The sequence below is a fragment of the Drosophila takahashii genome, chromosome 3R, assembly GCF_030179915.1.
Source record: "Drosophila takahashii strain IR98-3 E-12201 chromosome 3R, DtakHiC1v2, whole genome shotgun sequence".
Lineage (NCBI taxonomy): Eukaryota > Metazoa > Arthropoda > Insecta > Diptera > Drosophilidae > Drosophila > Drosophila takahashii.
In genome coordinates this window covers 36,031,909-36,052,309 of record NC_091681.1, presented here as the reverse complement: position 1 = coordinate 36,052,309, position 20,401 = coordinate 36,031,909, and the positions used below count along the sequence as shown (strand labels likewise).

General features: G+C 39.3%; 2 protein-coding genes across 14 annotated transcripts in view; one reads left to right on the top strand and one right to left on the bottom strand.

The window, feature by feature from the left end:
* Idh3g (Isocitrate dehydrogenase (NAD(+)) 3 non-catalytic subunit gamma) overlaps positions 1–20,401 on the top strand; it is a 194,528-nt gene that overhangs the window by 17,631 nt on the left and 156,496 nt on the right. The window lies entirely within an intron of this gene.
* LpR2 (Lipophorin receptor 2) overlaps positions 7,058–20,401 on the bottom strand; it is a 36,286-nt gene continuing 22,942 nt past the window's right edge. For 5 of the 13 annotated variants that reach the window (XM_017145042.3, XM_017145031.3, XM_070217519.1 and 2 more), the window contains 8 exons: positions 18,989–19,111; positions 18,332–18,558; positions 15,655–17,052; positions 14,739–14,937; positions 14,353–14,457; positions 9,397–9,533; positions 9,187–9,333; positions 7,058–7,850 (listed from right to left, as the gene is read on the bottom strand). In XM_017145042.3, coding sequence (XP_017000531.2) covers positions 7,809–7,850; positions 9,187–9,333; positions 9,397–9,533; positions 14,353–14,457; positions 14,739–14,937; positions 15,655–17,052; positions 18,332–18,558; positions 18,989–19,111 — 2,378 coding nt within the window. In that variant the 3' untranslated portion in view covers positions 7,058–7,808. Of the gene's footprint in view, positions 7,851–8,862; positions 9,334–9,396; positions 9,534–14,352; positions 14,458–14,738; positions 14,938–15,654; positions 17,053–18,331; positions 18,559–18,988; positions 19,112–20,401 lie in introns of all 13 variants that reach the window. The other 8 variants (XM_017145032.3, XM_070217520.1, XM_017145035.3 and 5 more) reach the window with 6 other exon arrangements.

The window sequence follows — 20,401 nt, the reverse complement described above, 5'->3', positions numbered from 1 at the left end:
AAATTAGTTTTACTCCCGCTCCGTTGTGTTTATTTTTTTCCCGAATCCTTCGATTCGAGTGTGGGTGTGTAATCCCGCTTACCGGGGGCATACATTTGGTCGATCTTTAACAATGTCTGCCTCGGGATTTGCCTCTCTACGTCAGGCAGCTCAGTGGGCTAAAATAGTCATACGCCCTGTGGTCCCCGTGCTGCCGTTATGACAATTACGTTAGACATTTGCGTCACGTAAGTGAGCAGCGCCATCGAGGAAATCCCAGACTCATGCCGACCGGGCCAAAAACAGAATCGCTGGCTCATCGCTGCGAAGCTCCTGGCCATGTCATTGTGTATGTATGTATTTCATACAGAGTAGGTTTATGTACGAGTGTTTGCAGAGCCACGTGTAGCAGCATTCAACATAATCAACAACTTCATTTGGCAAAAATGGCTGCCAATATTCCCGGGTGATGGTGATGCGATGGCTGAATCTGGATGGGTGGTTCCTCCAATTGTTGACAACCTGTGCTTGTACCCCTCCTCCAAAAAGAAACCCAAAAAAGTAATAATAAAATAACATTGACAGGAGGTGCGTGCCATTTTTTTTTGAATAGGTAAAATGTTGAGCTTTCATGGAAGAAATAAAAAAGATTTTTTAGAAAATAAAAAATAAATTGTGGAATATTTAAAAAAGAAAATATATTTTAAGTAAATTCCTTCTAATAACTTAATATAACGAAATATTTTTAATTTCAAAAAATTAAATATTAATGAAACTAAATTACCATTATTTTCATAACCCCTTCATAGCTACCCAAAGGTTTTTTTTTAGAAAAATCTGTTGTTTTTAAAAAAGCTTTAATCATGTTGCTTTCATAACCAAAGTTGGATTTTCCTCCTGCTCTTTGTGTTTCCTCATTATCTGCCGGTCATTGTATAACTTGCAAATCCCTCATAAATTCGCAGCAAATTCACTTTGTGTCCTGAATACAGGGTAAGCGTTCTCTCACTACAGGTGACATCGCTCTGCGCCCTGTCAAAATCAGGATGGGGATCAGGAGCACGGGAGACGGGAGCAGCAGGACAACGTCTGCAATGTTTCTTTATTGGGATTGTCGTAAAAGTCGATAACAGAGCCTGGAGGCTGGAGGCTGGGTGCACGGTGCCAATGCCAGTGGGTGGGTGGCGATTCAGGTCACAAGCAATTTAATGTCAATTTCGGTATTAAACGTGCTGGCTGCCAATTCACCTGCCGTTTCCGCCTGCCAGCAGCTTTCCAGCAGCCTTCCAGCCTCCATGTCTCCCATATTTCTTCCCTTCTGTCTGACTGTCATTCGCAAGCTGGACTTGGCCTGCTTTCACTGTTTGCAAAGGCTGCCACACGCACTCACAGCCACAAAAACGACAAGTTGGATGGGATCAACTGGGTTATATCCTGTACTTACATTTTACCATTAACGGTTTGACTAAAATCAATGATATTCCAAAGGGAATATACAAAAGAATATAAAACAAGAGAGAAAGCTATCGTATTGCAAGCGTGAGAGAGATGGAGATATGCAAACAGCAAAGCAAACAGTTGCTTGAAGGTGGCGCCATCTATCGGCAAATGCATTATTTGCTTTAACTTTTTAATGAATGGAGCGATTTCAAGTATTTCTTTTACATTTTGATAGGTTTTAATACTCACAGCAAAGTGTCATTTAAAAACCTCCATCTAATACTTACAATTTTAAAAAAAATAATTTTCCCTGTTACATTCCATTTCATTCGCCTAGAATACTACTCAAATCATATTCACTGGGTATTAGGACAACAGCTAAGTATAGAGGATCTGCTGCGGAGGTCCTTCAATAACTTCGGCAAACGAATGTTGACAGACCACTGGCATTCGATTAAATCTAATTAATTTCGCAGCACAACGCAGACACGATTTGCGAATCGGTTTGCCGTCTATTCGCATGTGCACTCTAATAGTATTCGGATTTGTTTGTTTGCCATTAATTGGTTGGCCAGCACAAAAATATTTCGCATTATTTGCCAAAAGCGATGAACACTGTCAGCAATTATAATACTTAATTAAATAACATTTCGGTCGTTGGCATTTTTCGTATATTAAATCCATTATTTTATTACAGTTGGAAAATAGTGGACAAATTGAAATTTTGTATTCAATAAACAGATGCACCGACTGACTAATCATTTCAATTTTTGATATATTGAAAAAAATAAATGGTGTAGCAGAATAATTTAAAGAGAGTTTGATTTAGCTTATAAATATTAAATATTTGAATTTGTAAAAAGCGTATACTAATTAACCTTCCAATTGGCAATAAAAGAGTTCTCAACATAAAAATTTCAGTTATATCCTTTTAAAAAATCCTTTCATTGTTGTTTAAAATCTTTTATAATAAAATAGTTATTAAGGTTTATTTAATGAAGATCAGCTTATTCTGTCATCGCCATTGCATATCGTCGCACGCACACTAGTTAGCATGTTAAGAAAATGGCGGCCACACACGCACACTTGCACACACAAAGTGCAATCTGCTGCCAACCGCAATATGAACTTTTTGCTTTCCCTCTGCTTTTGCTTTTGCTTCAAGTAATGGAAAAAGCGAAAAGAAATCCAGCCCGCTGCGTTGGGAACTCGAACCGTCGACATCTGGCGTTGGCGTTTCAAGTTGAAAATTTGCAAACAAGCCGAAAGACTCGCACAAATTATATTACATTAAGTTGTGGTGCTCGAAAGAAGATTATAAAAAATAATGAAAATTACATGTGAAATAAATTTTAATACTCTTATTTATATTCATTTTTTTATACACAATAAAAACCATTTAAATACATCTATTTATATTCTATTTTTTATGTGAAATAAAAACCAAATACATACTCTGATTTATATTCTTTTTTATTGTAGAAACGAAATAGGTAAAGTTTTAATAAATTTTAAAATTATCTTTCTACCTTTTTTCTAAGCTTGCCAAAAAAATTGACAGTCATAAATTAATTTAAATAAAGTTTTCTTTTTCCCCACACATTATTCCCTACTTTTTTTGCCCTAATAACTTTTGCACATTGTGGATGCAGCATCAATTTTCCATGCTCCCCTGCAGCGAGCGGCAACCTTTGCGCGAAAGTACTTTTACCCCGGGACAAGGTCAGTGAGGGAAATCGCACAACTTTTTTTTTTCGCCGTCGCAGGACATAAAAAAGTGAAATTTAAGCCACACACGCAGAGCAGAAGGCAGAAGACAGACGACAGTTTTGCGCCAAGGCCAAAGGACTCGGGATTCGAGTGTGTGAGTGTGTGCCACATGCACTCACACCCACACACCTACACTCACACTGTTAAGTCAGCTGCCGCCATTTTGTAGCCATTTTATCATGGCAAACAAAAGCGGCTTACAACCTCCCGTTGTCCTTCTGTTGTCTCCTGTTATTTTCATTCTTTTTTCCGCTTATTTCGTCTTGAAGTTGATGAATTTTACTCACGCTCCACGACCGTCTACAAAGTTTGAAAGCCCGAAAACCCGAGAATGCGTCACTTGATTAGCCGCACGGCAATTAGGCAAATTGCCCAGGCTGCATTTTAAACTCCCACATGCTTATCGACTTTGCCTTTGATTAGGCAACATCAGCCCCCCTCGGAAAGGTGGCTCTCAGGCGTAATTACATTAACAATTCCAAAAACATTCCCCCACCCCAAAAAGTCGTCGGCCAATGTCACTCACTGCTGGGCATTCAATGTGGCACGAAACGTATCCATTATTCAGGACGTGGTGCAAACAACTCGACCGACAAGCCAACATTGCCCTCCTGCGTGTAAGACGCAGTGCCTCCTAGTGTCCTGGCAGTGTCCTCCCAGTGCACCGCACACCACCCACCGCCCACCATTCTCCACCCACATTCCATGGCATACGCACAGCATATTTGGCTTGTGAACTTGCCTACTAACCTTGTGTGCATGTGCCATGCAATTGGCCCCAGGATAACCCAGCAATAATAACAACAACGGCAACATCGTCAACAACTACAACTACAACTGCAAGGATGTGCAAACATGGCGAGGTCCTTTCGGCTGCAATGGAATCGGTGGGTTGAGTACGTTGTATGGGGTGCTGGCTAGTGGAGTTGGCCTGTAATTAAAGTTCCCCCAGTTGGCACTCTCGATAACCGAATGGCGGCAGGTACAGTCGCGGCAAAAGCAAGGCATCTGAGATAATTAGTTTAAGGTATTATAAGAAATTAGAAAGGAAACTGAAATTAGAAATCATTATACCATTTAAGTTTTAAGTTAAGTTTTTCGTATACTTTTAAGAACGTATTACTTTTCTTACATTACCTTGATTATCCCTTTAGAAATCTGAAAAGCTTAGCTTTCGTTTCCATAGAAATCGAGAGCGTATATTCCGCTTTACAAACCTTTTTTCGACGACAATTTCACATCTCATCCGAACGTGAAATGCAATTGCATTTTCCGTTCCCTTTGACAGAGAACACAAGCCCAAGAGGCAGGCGAAAAAAAAAGAGGAGACCAAAGGACCGAAAGATATTGTTCACCAAAGTTATCGTTGGCTGCGCATCGCTAACAAAGTACAGTGGCGGCGGCGTGACCAATGACAGCCATGTTTCCTGCATCAGGAGTTGCACAAAGTTGTCGCTCAGATGCATTCCATGCCCCAAACCCATCCACATCCACGTCCACATCCCTTCGAGCCACACACAATTCTGGCCACGTTTCCTCGTTCTATTTCTTTTGCCCAGCTGCCGAGGCTCATTGGCTTTTGAGTAACACACGGCGAAAAATTGTGTCTTTTTTTTTAAATTTACACTTTAAAGACCAAATAAATAGCTTATTATATTTTACAATAAATTTTAAATACAGAAGTGAGAATGGGGGATGTCAAAAAATATTAATATATCGAAATAATCAATAATTTAACGATAAATTCGATAATATTTAATATTTAAAGATTTGATAGTTGATAAGATATACTTGTCGATATATCATATCAGACTTTTTCCCTCGATATATAACTTATCTACCGTTTCTCTCTGTGCACGACTTTGTGTGCGGGGGTTTTTGTTTGGTGGCCGCCTGCGGCTGGCAAAACGACAAAATGTATGCTATGTTCCGGCTGAATTGCAGATTTTCATCCTCCGGCACCCAATCCTCTCCCACGCACACAAACACAGTCACACACACTCACGCTGAGTCGCTTATTCCCTGCGCCTTTATGTGCAAAAAAGGGGGAAATGGGAATCCCCTTTTCTCGTAGATTTAACTTTGTTTGGGGGGTCGAGGGGCTTCGCGCGGAACAGTGTTTTGCCATTTGGTCGCATATTGCTAATGGAAAGGAGACGCCGTCTCACCTTCATACCTCATACACCTGGCTGCGGGGATTATCCGAGCTGTTTCCCGACATACTTTCGGGATCATATCTAAATTGAAAAAGTTATCGGTGCCGTGTGTCAAATGTGTCGCCGTCGCCGTTGCCTTTTATTTACATTTTATTTTCATGACAAACGTGAGTCGTGAGGATAATCGATTCAAATCGATGCTGCGCCAGCCGAAAATCCGAAATCCGCTCACAATACGCCCGACATTTCGCTGACAGCCGGCTGTCCGGCAGGCAATAAACAAAAATAATGTGGGCCCGCTTCCAGGCTTCCGGGCTACATAAATTATAACATTAAAGACACCCACCGAAAGGCATAAAAATCTTATTTATTCGCCGGAAATCGCTGCGTCGGACCTCCCTGATAATTCCCAGCCATAAATTAGGTAAACAAAAGTTCGGGGGCTCGATAACCGGCGTTTGCTGTGAAATTAAAACCTGTCTCCCAAAAACCACCCATTAATGACTCTTCAATCTCAAACTTGGACCCGAATCGGTCCCCGGACGTAGCTCATTACGTATTGATGCCCTCTCATGTGAAATAATTGCCGTAGTTGTACATTAGCATTTAATAATTCATGGCTGGGTGTCCATCGACACGGAGATCTGTGTATTTGTGTAGTTGTGAGCCAACAAAAGTCAAAGCTGTGTTGGCGTTGAGGCTATTAAGCTCAGGCAATCAGGCACAATGTGTAAACCCAATTGGCTTCACGGTATGTGATGTTCGATATGCATGTGATGTTCTCGATATGCCTATCATCGCCATGATAATTCAGAGGAACTAATCGCTTGCAGTTGATTGATAAGCGTAGCCAGTTGATTTGTAATCTCCCGAACACAATGCAAATACACAAATTGAGTTACTAGCTACTTGGGATTGGGAAATCGAATTATTTTGCATTATCCGAAAAACAAAAGTCACATGAAAATACATTAATCCATTTCCTGTTCTTATATGTATTATAATCACCACAATGAAAAAATTATAATTAATCGATGTTTTCGATATTTTTACAAACCTATCCGATAACATTGATATTTTTAAGCTCTAATTTAACATAAAAATCAAAACACTTTTCCACACATTTTTCATGCTTTTAAAATTCCATTTTATTTTTCTGAATAAACTTTAATTTACAATATTCTTTATTAATTGGTTTTATTACTATCATAAATTTCTTTAATCAACTTTTCACACATACCAGTTATAGTTAGCTAATATTTTTTGTTTTCTCAAAAAGCATTTAAAGCCAATACTTTTCATGCCTAAATTAAAATACATTTCACAGGAACCAAAAATTGCCAATACACATTAAAATATATATCCTTTGTGTTTTGTAAATTTGTAAATAAATTAAAATATATATGAAAGCTTGTTTATACACTAAATAAATGAGAAGAATATTAAGCGTACTACAAATTAGATGATTTAATGTAGGTTTAATGCTTTTAAACTGATCACAGCAAATTGTTTTGAATACCCAAGAAAGAAAAACGGAGCAAAGTATATGTGATACCAATTTTAAACACTAAAATTCTTGTTTTTTTCGCCTTGTAAATTTTTTCTAAACATTTTAGTTTTCGGTTTTAGTTGTCTTTTTTTTTCAATGTATTTACAGAGAGGTTTTGTTTGAAATATTTTGCTAAAAAGTAATCCAACTTGGTGCTAAAAACTTTACTCTCAAGATAATAACTGTTTTTTATTAATTCATTGGTAACAAAAAATATATGTATATTATAGCTAGTCACAATAATTGTTAGGTCTATAAACAGTTTCAGTTTAGCTATTATCTCTACTTCTTTTCGATTTCACAAAATGTTTCTTTTGGTACCAAAAACTTCAACGAAATGTCTTAACTTTTTACAATTGATTTCATGGACGTGAAAGGAAAGTTGGACTTCTGGCTCTGAATCCTGGCTCGTTCCTTCTCTGAGTTCTTCTGGGCTTGTGTGTGTGCGTGAGTGTGGGGCGGTTGTAGGTGTTTGTGTGGGTGGAAGGATATGCGTTGATGTGTGTGTTTGTGTGGGTGCGACGTTAGTTGATGTCAAAACGTTGCGCCTAGAAAAGTTTTGCGTTGTTATTAGTTTATGGGCGTGTCAGTGTGTGTGTGTGTTTGGGCATGTGTTAGTGTTACATTTAAATTAAATTTTTAAACTAGGCAACAAATTGAATTTGTTGAGTATTTTCATTTTCCCCATGCTGATGTCGTTCTTGTCTTTTTTTCTATTTTCTTTTTGGCATTCTTCTTTTCTTACTGCTAAATGAAAGTTTCATATTCTTAGCATTTCTCACACTGAACTTTCACTTCTTTAGTTGAGTTTTTGGGGCCTTGGTCCAAAAAGGAATTACTAGTAGGAGATGCTTTATATATAGGTCTTCCCGGTCTGCCCACCAGTATTTGCTGGATATGCATTTAAGTGGATCCTAGACACATTCGGTGCCCGGTTCAAAGAGGGGATTGACGGACTAAAAATAGAGAGTATTTTGTTAGTTTAAAGTCGAGGATTTAGGAGAAAGTGTAAGTAATCTTAAAAAAATAACTTAGCCAAAGAAAAAAAACTTAAAATAATAAATAATTAACTAATTATTTTGAAAAAAAAACTACAAACAAATTTTAAAATTTGAAAATATATCAGAAAAAATAAATCCAAGCTAATTTTTATTTTCTCTTAAATTATAATTGAACCACTCATCAAAATATGAGTGCTTTCAGTTTGCTTTAAAACCAATTTTTGTTGGTAAAAATATTTTGCAAAATGATAATCACCACTAAATAGTAATAAAAAAGAGATTTGGCCGCAGCATTCTACCAACGGGGATATTTAATTATAAACCTTAATGAAAACAGCCAACCGCTAAGCTTGTGGCCTGGATTTTCAGCAAACCGAATTGGTTGCTTATATGCAAATTATGATGTTATTTATTGGTTGGTTGCCAGGCAAACAGAAAATCTCTCTTAATGCCATTTTGTTTAATTTTGCGTAATTATTGTTATGCATTGTTGTCGGCTTCCGCTTGGATTTGTCTTATTTTTAATGTTTTAATTAATTAACCGCTTTAATTAAAATTGGCAGCGAAGCAGCTGCAAAAAGTGTCAAGTTAAATTCGAAAAAAACAGCTAATTTAATTGAAATATTTTACTAAAATGTCCTGGAAACAACACTCTTCGCTTTATGTTTTAGTTGGGCAGCTGCCGTCGGGCTGTGGGACATTTTGACGCTCCACTGACGCCATTTAATTGGCCTTTTAGTTAATTGGCCAATTGATATGCATATTTTGATTGCATTCGCAGCTCTGCAATTAGCGAGACTCACGCATTTCAAAGGGGGGACACGCAAAATGCTCAAATCGACGGTAAATTAAATTAAATTAAAGTGCAATAAAATGATAATTAAATTGTGCACATAAACGAGACAACAATTATGTAATATAATACGCCAATAATGTTCTAATTTGGGCTTTTGTAAAAACAACTTACCGTTTTTAATATCTAAATTGGCACCGTGATTTCGTTTCGTTTCGCTCGCGGCATTTAAATTGTAAAATAGTTGGAGAAACGAACTCGATTAAAAGGGGGATTCAAAACCTAAGAACTCGCTACGTTCACAACAACATTTCAGGACTTATAGAACTAATCTTAGAGCCTAGATAGGTACAATCTATGATACGAGCACTTAGTTATCTATGTACAACATTAACATTAATGCTAGTAAACCCAGTAAAACCCCCTCTAGAACCTCACATAACTAAAGTCGTTAGGATTGGTGGCCATCGGTGGGGCCGAAGATCCGCCTACGCTTACCTCCTCCTCCATGGCAGTGGCATACATATGCGGCGTCACGTTCTTCTCCAGACTGAAGTGATCCTCCGTGGTCTTGTGGTAGACGGGATTCTCAAAGTTCATCGAGTTGACGGCCCGCGTGCATCGTCGGTAGAAGACAAAGATCACCTGTTTTATAAAAGTTATTGTATATTATATATTATAATATTTTTTAATTATTTTTGAACTTACGCCTGCCACTACAGCTGTGCCCGTTAGACAGGCTATCACAATCATAGCTATTAGGCCGTAATCCTTCTCTGGTTTCTTGGCAGACTTATCGACCTTGTCATCTGTGGATGTTGTATTACCACCGGTTTTTTCTTCAACTGTTGAAAAAAAATAAAATAAAAAATTTAGAAAATTAAAAAATACATGATGCCTACAGACAACCACATAGACATTATAGCATTATTAATATTTGATGAAGAATAAACTTATTCCCAAAACCATTTTAGTGTTAGATGATGTAATTACTCAGCCCATTACTCAACCCATGACCTATCTTGCATTGGGCACACGTCGATTTTTCTATGTGTTTTAAATTCACTTTCAATGCAGTTTTGGACACCCGTGCTACAAAGTACATTTTTAAAATTTAATCAAAATCATTGCCACCATTTCAGACAAAAACCCCCTGTGAAACTTTCATAAATTCCAATATCAAAGGCAGGCTCGCAAAATATTAATAACAAATGCCTCCCCGTGCGCTGTCTTCAGCTTTTTCACGATTTTCCCATAATTTCATAATTCCTATGGCCAAATATAATTAAAATGTTGTCTTTCTGGGAGCTTGGCAATGGGAAAAAAGAAGTCAACTCGACGGCAACGGCGACGACGACTACATCCCGTGGCGAATATTTCCGCTTTTGGGGTTTCCCTGCTTTTGCTTTTATTCGCTGCCTTTTGCTGTTGTCCTGGCAGGAAGTTGTAGGATTTTTCCGCTGTCATCATAATTCGCTTTCATATTTTTCCGTTTAGAATTTGTTCAACAGCAGAAAAAAGCGCACAAAGTTAAGAGCAGCGGGAGAAAAGCGCGCGTTCGTCTGGCAAAGGATATACGTATATAAATCCCACTCCCATTTCCAAATTTATACCCACTCCCACTGTTCTTGGTATTAATTTTTGCCCTACGACTGTCCAAAAACGGAGGCTCAAGAGCATGTGGCAGGAATTATCATTAAAAGTTGATAGCGGCAACAGATGTGCGGCATCGATTTCGGCGTAGGCGCGTTAAGATGCTGCAAATTTATTTTGGCGGCATTAACAGACAGTCAAATGGCGGAGCAAACATTTGAAAAGTTGCACGTTTCGCTGGCATATTAATTGCTCGATTTTCTGTTGGCTTTAGGTGTGTGGTTGCTTATCGCCGGAAAACAGCAGCTGATGCTTAGGATTTTGTTTAAACTTTTTTTTTATGTCTTTAAGCTTGGTTTACATTTATTTTTATGAGATTTTTACAATGAAAAGCGATTCTTTATCAAATTAATAAATATTCCTAATTTTATCTACCTTAAATATTTAAACAATATCCAAATATAAAATTTATAGTTAGTTGCCAAAATTTAATCAAGCTTTTTTTTGAGCCAACTAACATTTCTGAACTCTGAACTCTCGTATTCCCTAACTGCTTTGACCCCATTTCAAAAAGATTAATTTATTTCTCTATCAAAAGTGCTTCACAAAATTTGCATTTGTGTACGTACCACTTCTCTTCTGGTTTTATGTTTGCCTATAAATGTCATATATTATTGCGCACTTCTAATCTATACAAAATGCAATTTCCGTGCTTCCAACACACACACACACACATTCAGACATACAACAGAGAGTTATGCCTCATCGCCCATTTGTATAATCCTGCACATGTGCTCTCATATTTATTTCGAAGCTCCAACTCAGGATAACGCATAGCAGGTGCTCAGGACCCCCCGGAACCCCTCGATCCCAAGCCCCCCATCCACCGGAAGTGCCATAAAAAGTACGACAAAATGGCTGCCGTGCCACAAATTTCCTTCCCAAATGAAATAAAAACGCATAAAATATGTTCCGTCACCTGTTTTTGGCTACCAAGAGAGAAAGGGAAAGAGACGAAGGATGTAAACAGATTAGATAAACCGAAAAAAAAGTTTCAAAGTTTTAGGAAAAAAACGAGAAAGTCAAAAATGGTTTTGTCATGAAAATAAACAAAATGGCGGCTTTGCTGCCATGTTTCTAGTATTTTCTGGTATTTTTCTTCACTTCGGGGGCAATATGCAGTAAAGTTTGAGACGGACAATAACAATTGCCGGACGACTGACAGAAGTGCAGGCAAATGAAAGTCATAAAATGCTGCAAGGAGCACTCGCAGCATCTGTTCACCCAGTTTTCCCCGCCTTTTCCTCGCTTTTCCCTTGATTTTCCCCACCCTGTGGCTCCCCATTTTATGTGGCCGGCTATTAAAAACGCAGTCGTTACTTCGACGGCTCAAAGTTTATGGTCAGTCAGGAGGGGGTTCTGTCCATCTGGATTGCGACCCCGCCATTTCGCTGCCCTTCTCTGTGTCTCTGTCTCTCTGTTTCTCTGGGGTATTTGCGAAACTTTGCCTGCGCTTAATTAAGCAATTTGAAGTGGGCAAAGATGGCCATAGAAAAAGTGGCACAAACCGCTAATTGAAATTGCAGTTATGCTGGGCTGGACCATCTAATTGAAATAGTCGCCCTAACTAGTTTATAGTTATTTACTGACCCGCGCCATCTGCAAACTTGGTCCTCGGCCTCCCCCTGAGTTTGCTTAAGCCCTCGCAAATGTGTTGCAGCTCTTTCTTTTGGTCCTCGACCTTCAACCCCCTCTTCCCACCACTATGACTTCTTTAAATTGGCGTAATTAGGCGCAATTGTGTGGGCTTCTCTCGCTAAGCTAAGCTGCTCCTTTAGGAAACTTGATTTCACCTCGTAGGCATGACAACGGTTTAAAGCTCCCGGAAGTTCACCCACTTTTCACTTCTAAGCCGGCAGGACAACGAAAGAGGATAACGACTGGCAATGGCTGAGATTTAAAAGGAAATCTTAGAGAATAAGGGATTTATTTTATATTATCTGTGTGGGTTGCTAATTTGTTTCTCTAATTGCATATAGTCAAGTGTTTTCCTGGGATTTTAAGATAATAATATCTTAAATGTTTTTACAATAAAGTATCTTCCGTAGTTTTAAGTGATATTATTATTTAAAATAATAAATAATTTTCTTTCGTTAAAAATTTAAATGTCTTCCGTATTTTAAAGTAATATTATTATTTTAAATAACAAATTAAAAAAAAGTAAAAAACAAAGATTTTTTCTTCTCGTTAAAATTTGAAGTGTCCTTATTATGATGCCCAAGGAACCGAAGAAAATACCCTTTATTGGCTTGATTTATTCTCCGAAAAAAGCCGTCACAATTTCGGTTGCCACAGCAAAAAATATCTTTCTTGTCTTTTTTAATATTCAAGGACTGTTCAATTTCGCATTCCCATTGATCAAAGTGCGTCTGCTAAATGTGGGTTTATTAAAAATAATGATACGGCATTTAGACGAGAGGCTGGTTCCCCAGAAATTCTTTTTAAAAACGGCACAACATGCAACAGACAGAAAAGCACAAAAACACAGAGAAATGGGCTTTGTGGTCCGACATATTTTTAGGGATAAACCGCCGGCTGGTTGGTTGTAATTCACTTTTGCCACACGACCCACGCAAATATTTCACCCCCCCGAAATGTCGACAGTTCGAGGTGTTGACAGTGCCAATTTGCTGGGAGGATCACGATGACGATGGTACTGGGGCGATGACGAATTTCTGGTTAAACTATTTGCCATGCTCCATATCACTGGCACTACGCATGTGTTGCGGATGGTCGTGTTTCTGTTTCAGTTGCTTATGTACAATTTAATTTCATGGCGATTTGTTGACGACTGCCGCTGAAATGTCCCTGCTGCTCCCCGCTGCCGCCTCCTCCTCTGCGGTTGTCAGTCGTTCATCATTCCGTTAGGTTCCCTTACCATCATCACATCCGAATCCATGTCACTCTGTCAGGGAGCAGTTCGCAAATTGCACGGAGAAATTCGCTCTGGGTTCGGTTCAAAGCTCCATAGTTCCAGTTCCCACACAGAAAAAAAACGATATGAAATATGGTAATTTCTACGTTATTTCATTTCGATATGATTATTGTCAAATTTATGATTCAAACATATCAACTTGATATCGTATCATATCAGTTATTCCATAAAAGTTATAAAAATACTATTTTAAAAGTAGTATTTAGTATTTTTTGAACAAATATTGTAAAACAAGATCACTATAATCTTTATTCATATCAAAATGATAGGAATAACTTGATCTTTTAAATTTAGTTAATTAACCTGTACATATTAATCTGATCTTTTAAGAATTTTTTTTCTGTGCAGAGCTTCGAACCCGAATAAGTGCTGGATATAAGTCGGTCGGGGATCCGGTGGATTGGGAATCAGTGGGCGAGTGGGCGGTGGCCCTGTCCTGTTGCCATTAAACATGTCACCAATGCTTCCCTTTTGCGGTTTTTCCCCACTGTGTGTGTGAGCCCCATATTTATGTTTTACGCTCCGCATTTTGCATGAGTATTTCGGGGCTAAAGTTCGCAAGTGTGTGTGCATTTTGAGTGATTACGTCGATATCATTGATGTTGATTTATGATGATGACGATGGCTCCGGTCTACGTACATATATCCGTAAATGTCCGTAAATGTTGCTCGAGAAATTGTCGCGAAAAATATGTCAAATGAAATTAAAACACCGGGAAAAGCAGGTGAAAATGTTGTTTACAATGACATAAACACACAGCAGTCAGGGGAACTTAAACAAAACCAACACCAGACGATAAACATGAAAATCAGGCTTGATTTTCGATACTATCTTATAGCTAGGGTTCGTAAAATCATCTTATTTTTAATAAAATATATTAAAATTTCGTTGAAAGTGGCAATTTCTTTTAGTTTTATAAATAAAATATCTCAAGGAAAACGGATATTATAATTTTGATACTCATAATTAATTTTTTTTCCAGTTAATTTTTTTGCTTAGAGAAATTTCACGAACCCCTTTCTTAAACCCTAGACAACCACCACCATTATAAATTTCGTAGAAAAGTGTCGCATACCCGGCGCTTCACTGTGCGCATCTTGAGGTAGTTTTGTGGTTGCAATGGACGACTGGTCGGTTGTCCGGTGGATCGGTGCAGTGGGAAGCACTTTTGGAATACGCACTACAAAGGGCAGAGGGTAAATTGATAGATATAATGAGATCCGAAAAGGTGAAAATGCAATTCAATGAAATGCGCAGAGCAGGAGGCCACTTAAGAGGCCGCCGCCGCCGCAACCGCAACAGGAAAGCCGCTCTGTGCGAGTATCGCCACGCTTCGGCTTTCAGCCGGATGAACCGCAAAACGCAGCCATCGGTTCAAATGCAATTACGAAATCCCCCTGATAAATTCCCCCAAAGAACATGGACACGTGGACACATGCACACACAACGAAATCTACTTACGATCTTCGACGCACATGAGGCCGTCGGGCATCAGTTTCAGGCCCGTCGGACAGGCGCAGGATATGCGAGGACTCCGCTCGTTAATCCTGGGAGCTGGCAGGCAGAGGTGCGAGCAGTGGCCATTCACCGACTGGCAGTGGTTGACACCGTCTGGCTGGCGATACGGGTGGTAAACGTGCACCACCATCGGATGTTCCAACTGTGAAAGGTGGAAAGCGTGTCAATTAGTAGAGGATTAAACTGCTCTCTAAAAGTATATGTATTTAAAGTAGCTAGAAATACTTATTGCTTGGCTTTATCAATTTATCAATTACTCATAGACATACATCAAATTATAATTTAAATGGTATTGTTAATATACGATTCTTGGCGAACTTTCAATATTAGAATTTTTGATTTATTAAAAAATAAAATAAACTTTACTAAGTTCGCTTGAATGTCTACTTACTTATGAGTTCCAAAAGATACATTTTTTTTTAAATTTATTTTTATTTTTAATTTATGGAAAATATATTTTTTCCTTGGTTTTTCCAACATTCGATTTGTAATGATGGTCGAACCCATTACTCATAAGTTCTCAAAGATAAATGTATTTATTTCTTACAAATTCATTGAATAATTCTAAGAAATGTGTGTGGCGCAGATAGTAAAGGGAAATGGCATGTTACTTTAAATTCCTTTTATTCCGATAAAAAAAACCCACACATTGTACAAGTGGGGGCTTGGTACCAGATATATAAGAGATATTTAAATACATTCAAAGTCACAGAGAATTTATCACAACTCGGTGGGAAATGTAATGAAATAATACAAAATATAAATAAGTAATTTTTATCTTGTTCATTTCAACTGAAGGAATTTCATCACATTTCAAAATTTAATTTAAGAGAAATTAATATAAATGATATACACTCACCATATGCGTCGCTGTGACGGGCTCCACATCCTGTCCGTTGAACTTGTTGGCCTTGAAGACGGCCTGCTTGTCCCAGTCGGTCCAGTAGACCCAATCCTCGAAGGTGGTGATGGAGAAGGGATGCTTCAGGTACTCAGAGGAGTAGAGCACCTGTCTTCTCTGCGAACCATCGTAGTTGGCCGACGAGATGGAGTTCAGCTTGCCGTCCACCCAGTATAGTTTTTTCTGCACCAGATCCAAGGTGATGCCATTGGGCCACTTGACATCGTAGGTAATGATGGCCGTTCGATGGGATCCGTCCATTCCCGCCCTTTCGATGCGAGGGGAGGCTCCCCAGTCGGACCAGTACATCCACCCGTCGATGGGATCCAGGGCAATGGAGCGCGGAATGTCCAGCGCATCCTTAACCAGAACCTTTCCCATGCTACCCTCGAAGTTGGTCAGCTCGATGGTGCACTTCTCGGTGTCCGTGTAGTAGACATGGTTGTAGATCCAGTCCACAGCCAGGCCATCGGAGGTCACCGAGGATTTTGTGAGGACCACAGTCTTTTCGCTTCCCTCATCGATGGGCGCCTTGTAGATGCTCTTCGTGGACACATCGCTCCAGAAGATCATGCCGGTTCGGAAAACAAAGTCCAAGGCCGTCGAGGCCTTTGTACTATTCACTATGGAGGTCATTTCAGGCCTATCGAGTGCTATTTTCCGTATATCATGACGACGGGCTAGAAGCAGCGAAGCATGTCCTTCGCTGGCCTTGCACCTGGTGTGATTCTTCAGCAACCTCATATATCCCGCCTCGCATTCGCACTTGAAGGCCCCGATCTCATTGACGCACACCTGCGAGCAAATGCCCGGCGTTTCGCACTCATCGATGTCCACACAGGTGCGCTGATTTTCGGCTAGCCTATAACCATCGTGGCAGACGCACTTGTAGCCCACCTCCAGATCCTCGCACTGGTGCATGCAACCTCCATTGTTGGTGGCACACTCGTTGATGTCACACTTCCCAGCGGGCTCGTCCTCGCCATTCGGACAGTCCTTCTTGCGATTGCAGACCTTCTCCAGCGCAATGCACTGACCACCGCCGCAATCGAATTCACTGGTCGCATTGCATTCCCTGGGAGTCGCATTAATGCTGCAGTTCTTCTCATCACTGCCATCCGAGCAATCCCTATCGCCATTGCAGGTCAAATGGCCTGCGATGCAGCTGCGATCGTCGCACTGGAACTGATCCGGCCGACAGGATACGCTGGGGCAGTTCGCCGGCGATTCGTCCTCGCCATCGGGACAATCGGCCTCGCCATCGCAGACCCACGTCCTGTGCAGGCAGGTGATGTGATCCGAGCACTGGAACTCGGAGGCCTCGCAAAAACGGATGTTTATCCTAGTGCAATTTTGCTGGGGAGCACAGAAAAAAAATTAACAAGAGATCAGTTTGATATGTGCTGGTCAATTTAATATTCTTTTAAGCATATCATTTTGATATGAATAAAGATTAAAAAAGAAGAAGAAAGATGAAAAATACTATATTTGGTATTTTATATGATATGATAAAATATCAAGTTGATATGAAATGAGGTAAAATTCACAATGTTTCATATCGAATTTTGTTTTCTGTGAGAGAGCTAAGTAAAATATCTTAATATACTTGGCAAAAAAACTAAATATTCGTCCTTTAACAGACATTCCCGCTGAAAGATGAATCTGTGCGCGTGGCGAGGATAAAGGAAGTTAACTTTACTTTACTGCTGCTACAACAGTTTGCTTTTCTTGTTAAGTGCCAACCAAATATTCAGGCAGCTAAGCCCGGTTCACAAACACACTCACACTCTCACACACTCGCGTACACGCAGGTCCTTATGCACCAGCACGTGCACACACACATAGCATATATATATACAGTATAGGTCCCTGTGGCCATTGCCTGCATTTTTTGTGTTGCATACTTTTCGAAGATGCCAGAAAGCATTTTCTACATTTTATACGCTTTTTTAAAAGGGGTATTTGCGACTGATAAAAGTGATTTAATTATAAAAATTTAATACTAGAAATTTAAAAAAAAAAAAATAATTTAAATAAATTAGGCTTTATTTTTAAGTAGCTCAAATTAGCTAGTAGGTACTCTCAATATAATTTAAATATTCCACTTTGTAAGATATCCAAATTTAAAAAAAAAATGTAAAAGATTTTTTAAAAAAATCCCCCAAAGAGCATTAAAGTTACCATACTTTACGACTAGTTTTCTCTACTGTTTTTATTGCCATTCGGTGGCATGCAATTTCGGGCAGCATCCTACTGACAACAAAAGCCATGCGTCATACATATAAATGTTTATGGGAAACAGTTGCCGACATGGTCCTCGTCGTCGTCGTCGCTGCCAGTTTTGAATAATGCTCGCGTCTTGCATAATTTATGCTTCCTAGCTCGCTTTATATAAATACATATTTATATGCGAGGGCTGTTAAACAACTTACTGTGCGTGTGTGGGTGTGTAATAGATGTGTGTGGTTTGATAATGTGCTCATATCAATTTTCATTGCAGGTGGAAAGGTAAGGGAAATGATTTTCCCAACTTTTATGCAGAGAAAACAAATATTTTTCTATAATTTTTTTATGAAAGATATACCTTTTCCCATTTGAATTTAATATTTTGAATATAATATTGTAGTGAACTCACCATCTCATCCTCTCCATTGTAGCAGTCGTGGTCCCCATCGCAGAGCCATTCACTGGGAATGCAGGTGCCACTGGAACACTGAAACGTATCGGGGGCACATTTCGGTTTATCCCCGCAGTTCTTTTCATCCGATCCGTCGCCACAATCATCGTCCTGGTCGCACTTGAATCGATTCTGGATGCAACGACCATTGCCGCAGGTGAACTCATCCGAGCGACACGTCCTATCTGCACAGAGTTCAATCCAATGATTAGCTTGATTCTTGAAAGGGTTTTGGGTGTGATTTCGGATGGAATGAAAGGAGAAAAGCCAACACCATAACAAAAATAGCCAACAAACAAACAAAAGCGTATAGAAAATGGGTGGTATGGGTTTAGGGATGTGAAAGTGACAACAACAGAAACTTAAGTGTTCCCCCTGTGGTTCGTAAATATTTGTACTGTATTGCATAATAGTTTTAGCATAGCATCTCAGAGAACTGAGTGTGCATGGCACATTCAAGTGCAGGGGGAGTAGTTCACTAAAGCATTCGGGTATAAATAGCAGCCAACACCAAGTAAAAGCAAGGAAAAATCAAAGATAAATTCGGTTGCTATTATTGCAACCAGAACCAAGCACCAAAAAGCAAAGCGGGAAATATTCATGGTCATGGCTTACTGCACTGGGCCTCATCGCTGCCATCGCGACAATCCTTGGTCTGATCGCACATCCAGGACAAGGGAATGCACTCGCCCTCGCCCGACTTGCAGGCGAACTGCTCGGGCGAACAGGTTTGGGTCCCTAAAAGAGATTAGATCAAGAAGTGTTTCGATTTTTAGTGCCAATGTTCTGAAATAGAGATGTATCGAGAAGAAAAACTTTGGAAAGCCTTTCTTTCAGTTTTCTAAAAGTATTTATATTTAATTTCTTAATTTTAAAAAATGTTTTCCGGTTAGATACTAAAATATTTCCATATTGTTTTCCTACATTTTTATTTAAACTGTTTTATATTTTTTAAAAAGAAATATTTTTCGTTTAAAAACAAATACTTTCTTTCCGTTTAAAAACAGAAATCATATTTTATTTCTAAGGCTTAAAATATTTTTTCTGTTTAAATATTAAAATGTTTTAAAAATCTTTTCTAAGATTTTAATTTTTTTATTTGCTAATACAACAAATTTACGACAAAAAACCGTCAAAACTTTAAGGTTATAACTTATAACCATAAAGGGTGAGGAAAAAGCCCACTAACTGCCTGGCTAATGGGATTTTGTCCCTTGCTGAGATAGGAAACGCGCCTTAAAGTAGGCAACGCAGGGCCTGTCCTGTCCTGTAATTAAGTTTATAAGCAGCTGCCATATAAAGGGGGGCGTGGTGGCAACCGTTCTCCAAGTGATAAACATAGTTGTCATGCCGACACAGCCACACACACAGTCACAACCATTCGGGGGCTAAACAGTTGGCATTTTATCTAGGCAGTAATTAAGACATTATCAGCCAACACTCCATAAAGTTAAAACGCACACATGCGTATGCATTAAAGCAATTATCGCACACACACTCACAGAGTCGCATTCACACCCGCACTCACACTCACACACTTGCAGACTGGAAGTTCCATTGAAGTTATCCCTGCCAAAGGAGCGGACATTAAACAAAGCTGACAACACTCCCACACAGGCACACATTAAAACGCTTGTGTTTAACCCTTAATGCGTATTAGTATGCCAGTTCTTCGTGCCTCGCTTTCGTGCTTTCTTTCGCGCTCTCTCTCTCTCTTCCTCTTTTATTGCATACCACAAGGTCCTTTGTTCCACGCTCTATGTGTGTGTTTGTGTGATTTTCGCTGATATGATTATGTACATACATTCATCCCCGCTGTTACTGTGTGTGTGTGTTAGCAATAAAATCTTATGGCTGAGCCACACATTTGAATATGCTTTTTGGCGTTTTGTCTACCTCTTCCTACATTCCCTTCCTCCCTTACACCCCTCCTTGCTTCCTTCCTTTCTTTCCTGTCTATTTGTTTACCGTTTACACGTGCACAGCGTACGGCGGAAATTTCTGACATCGTTGCAAATAAATTAATTT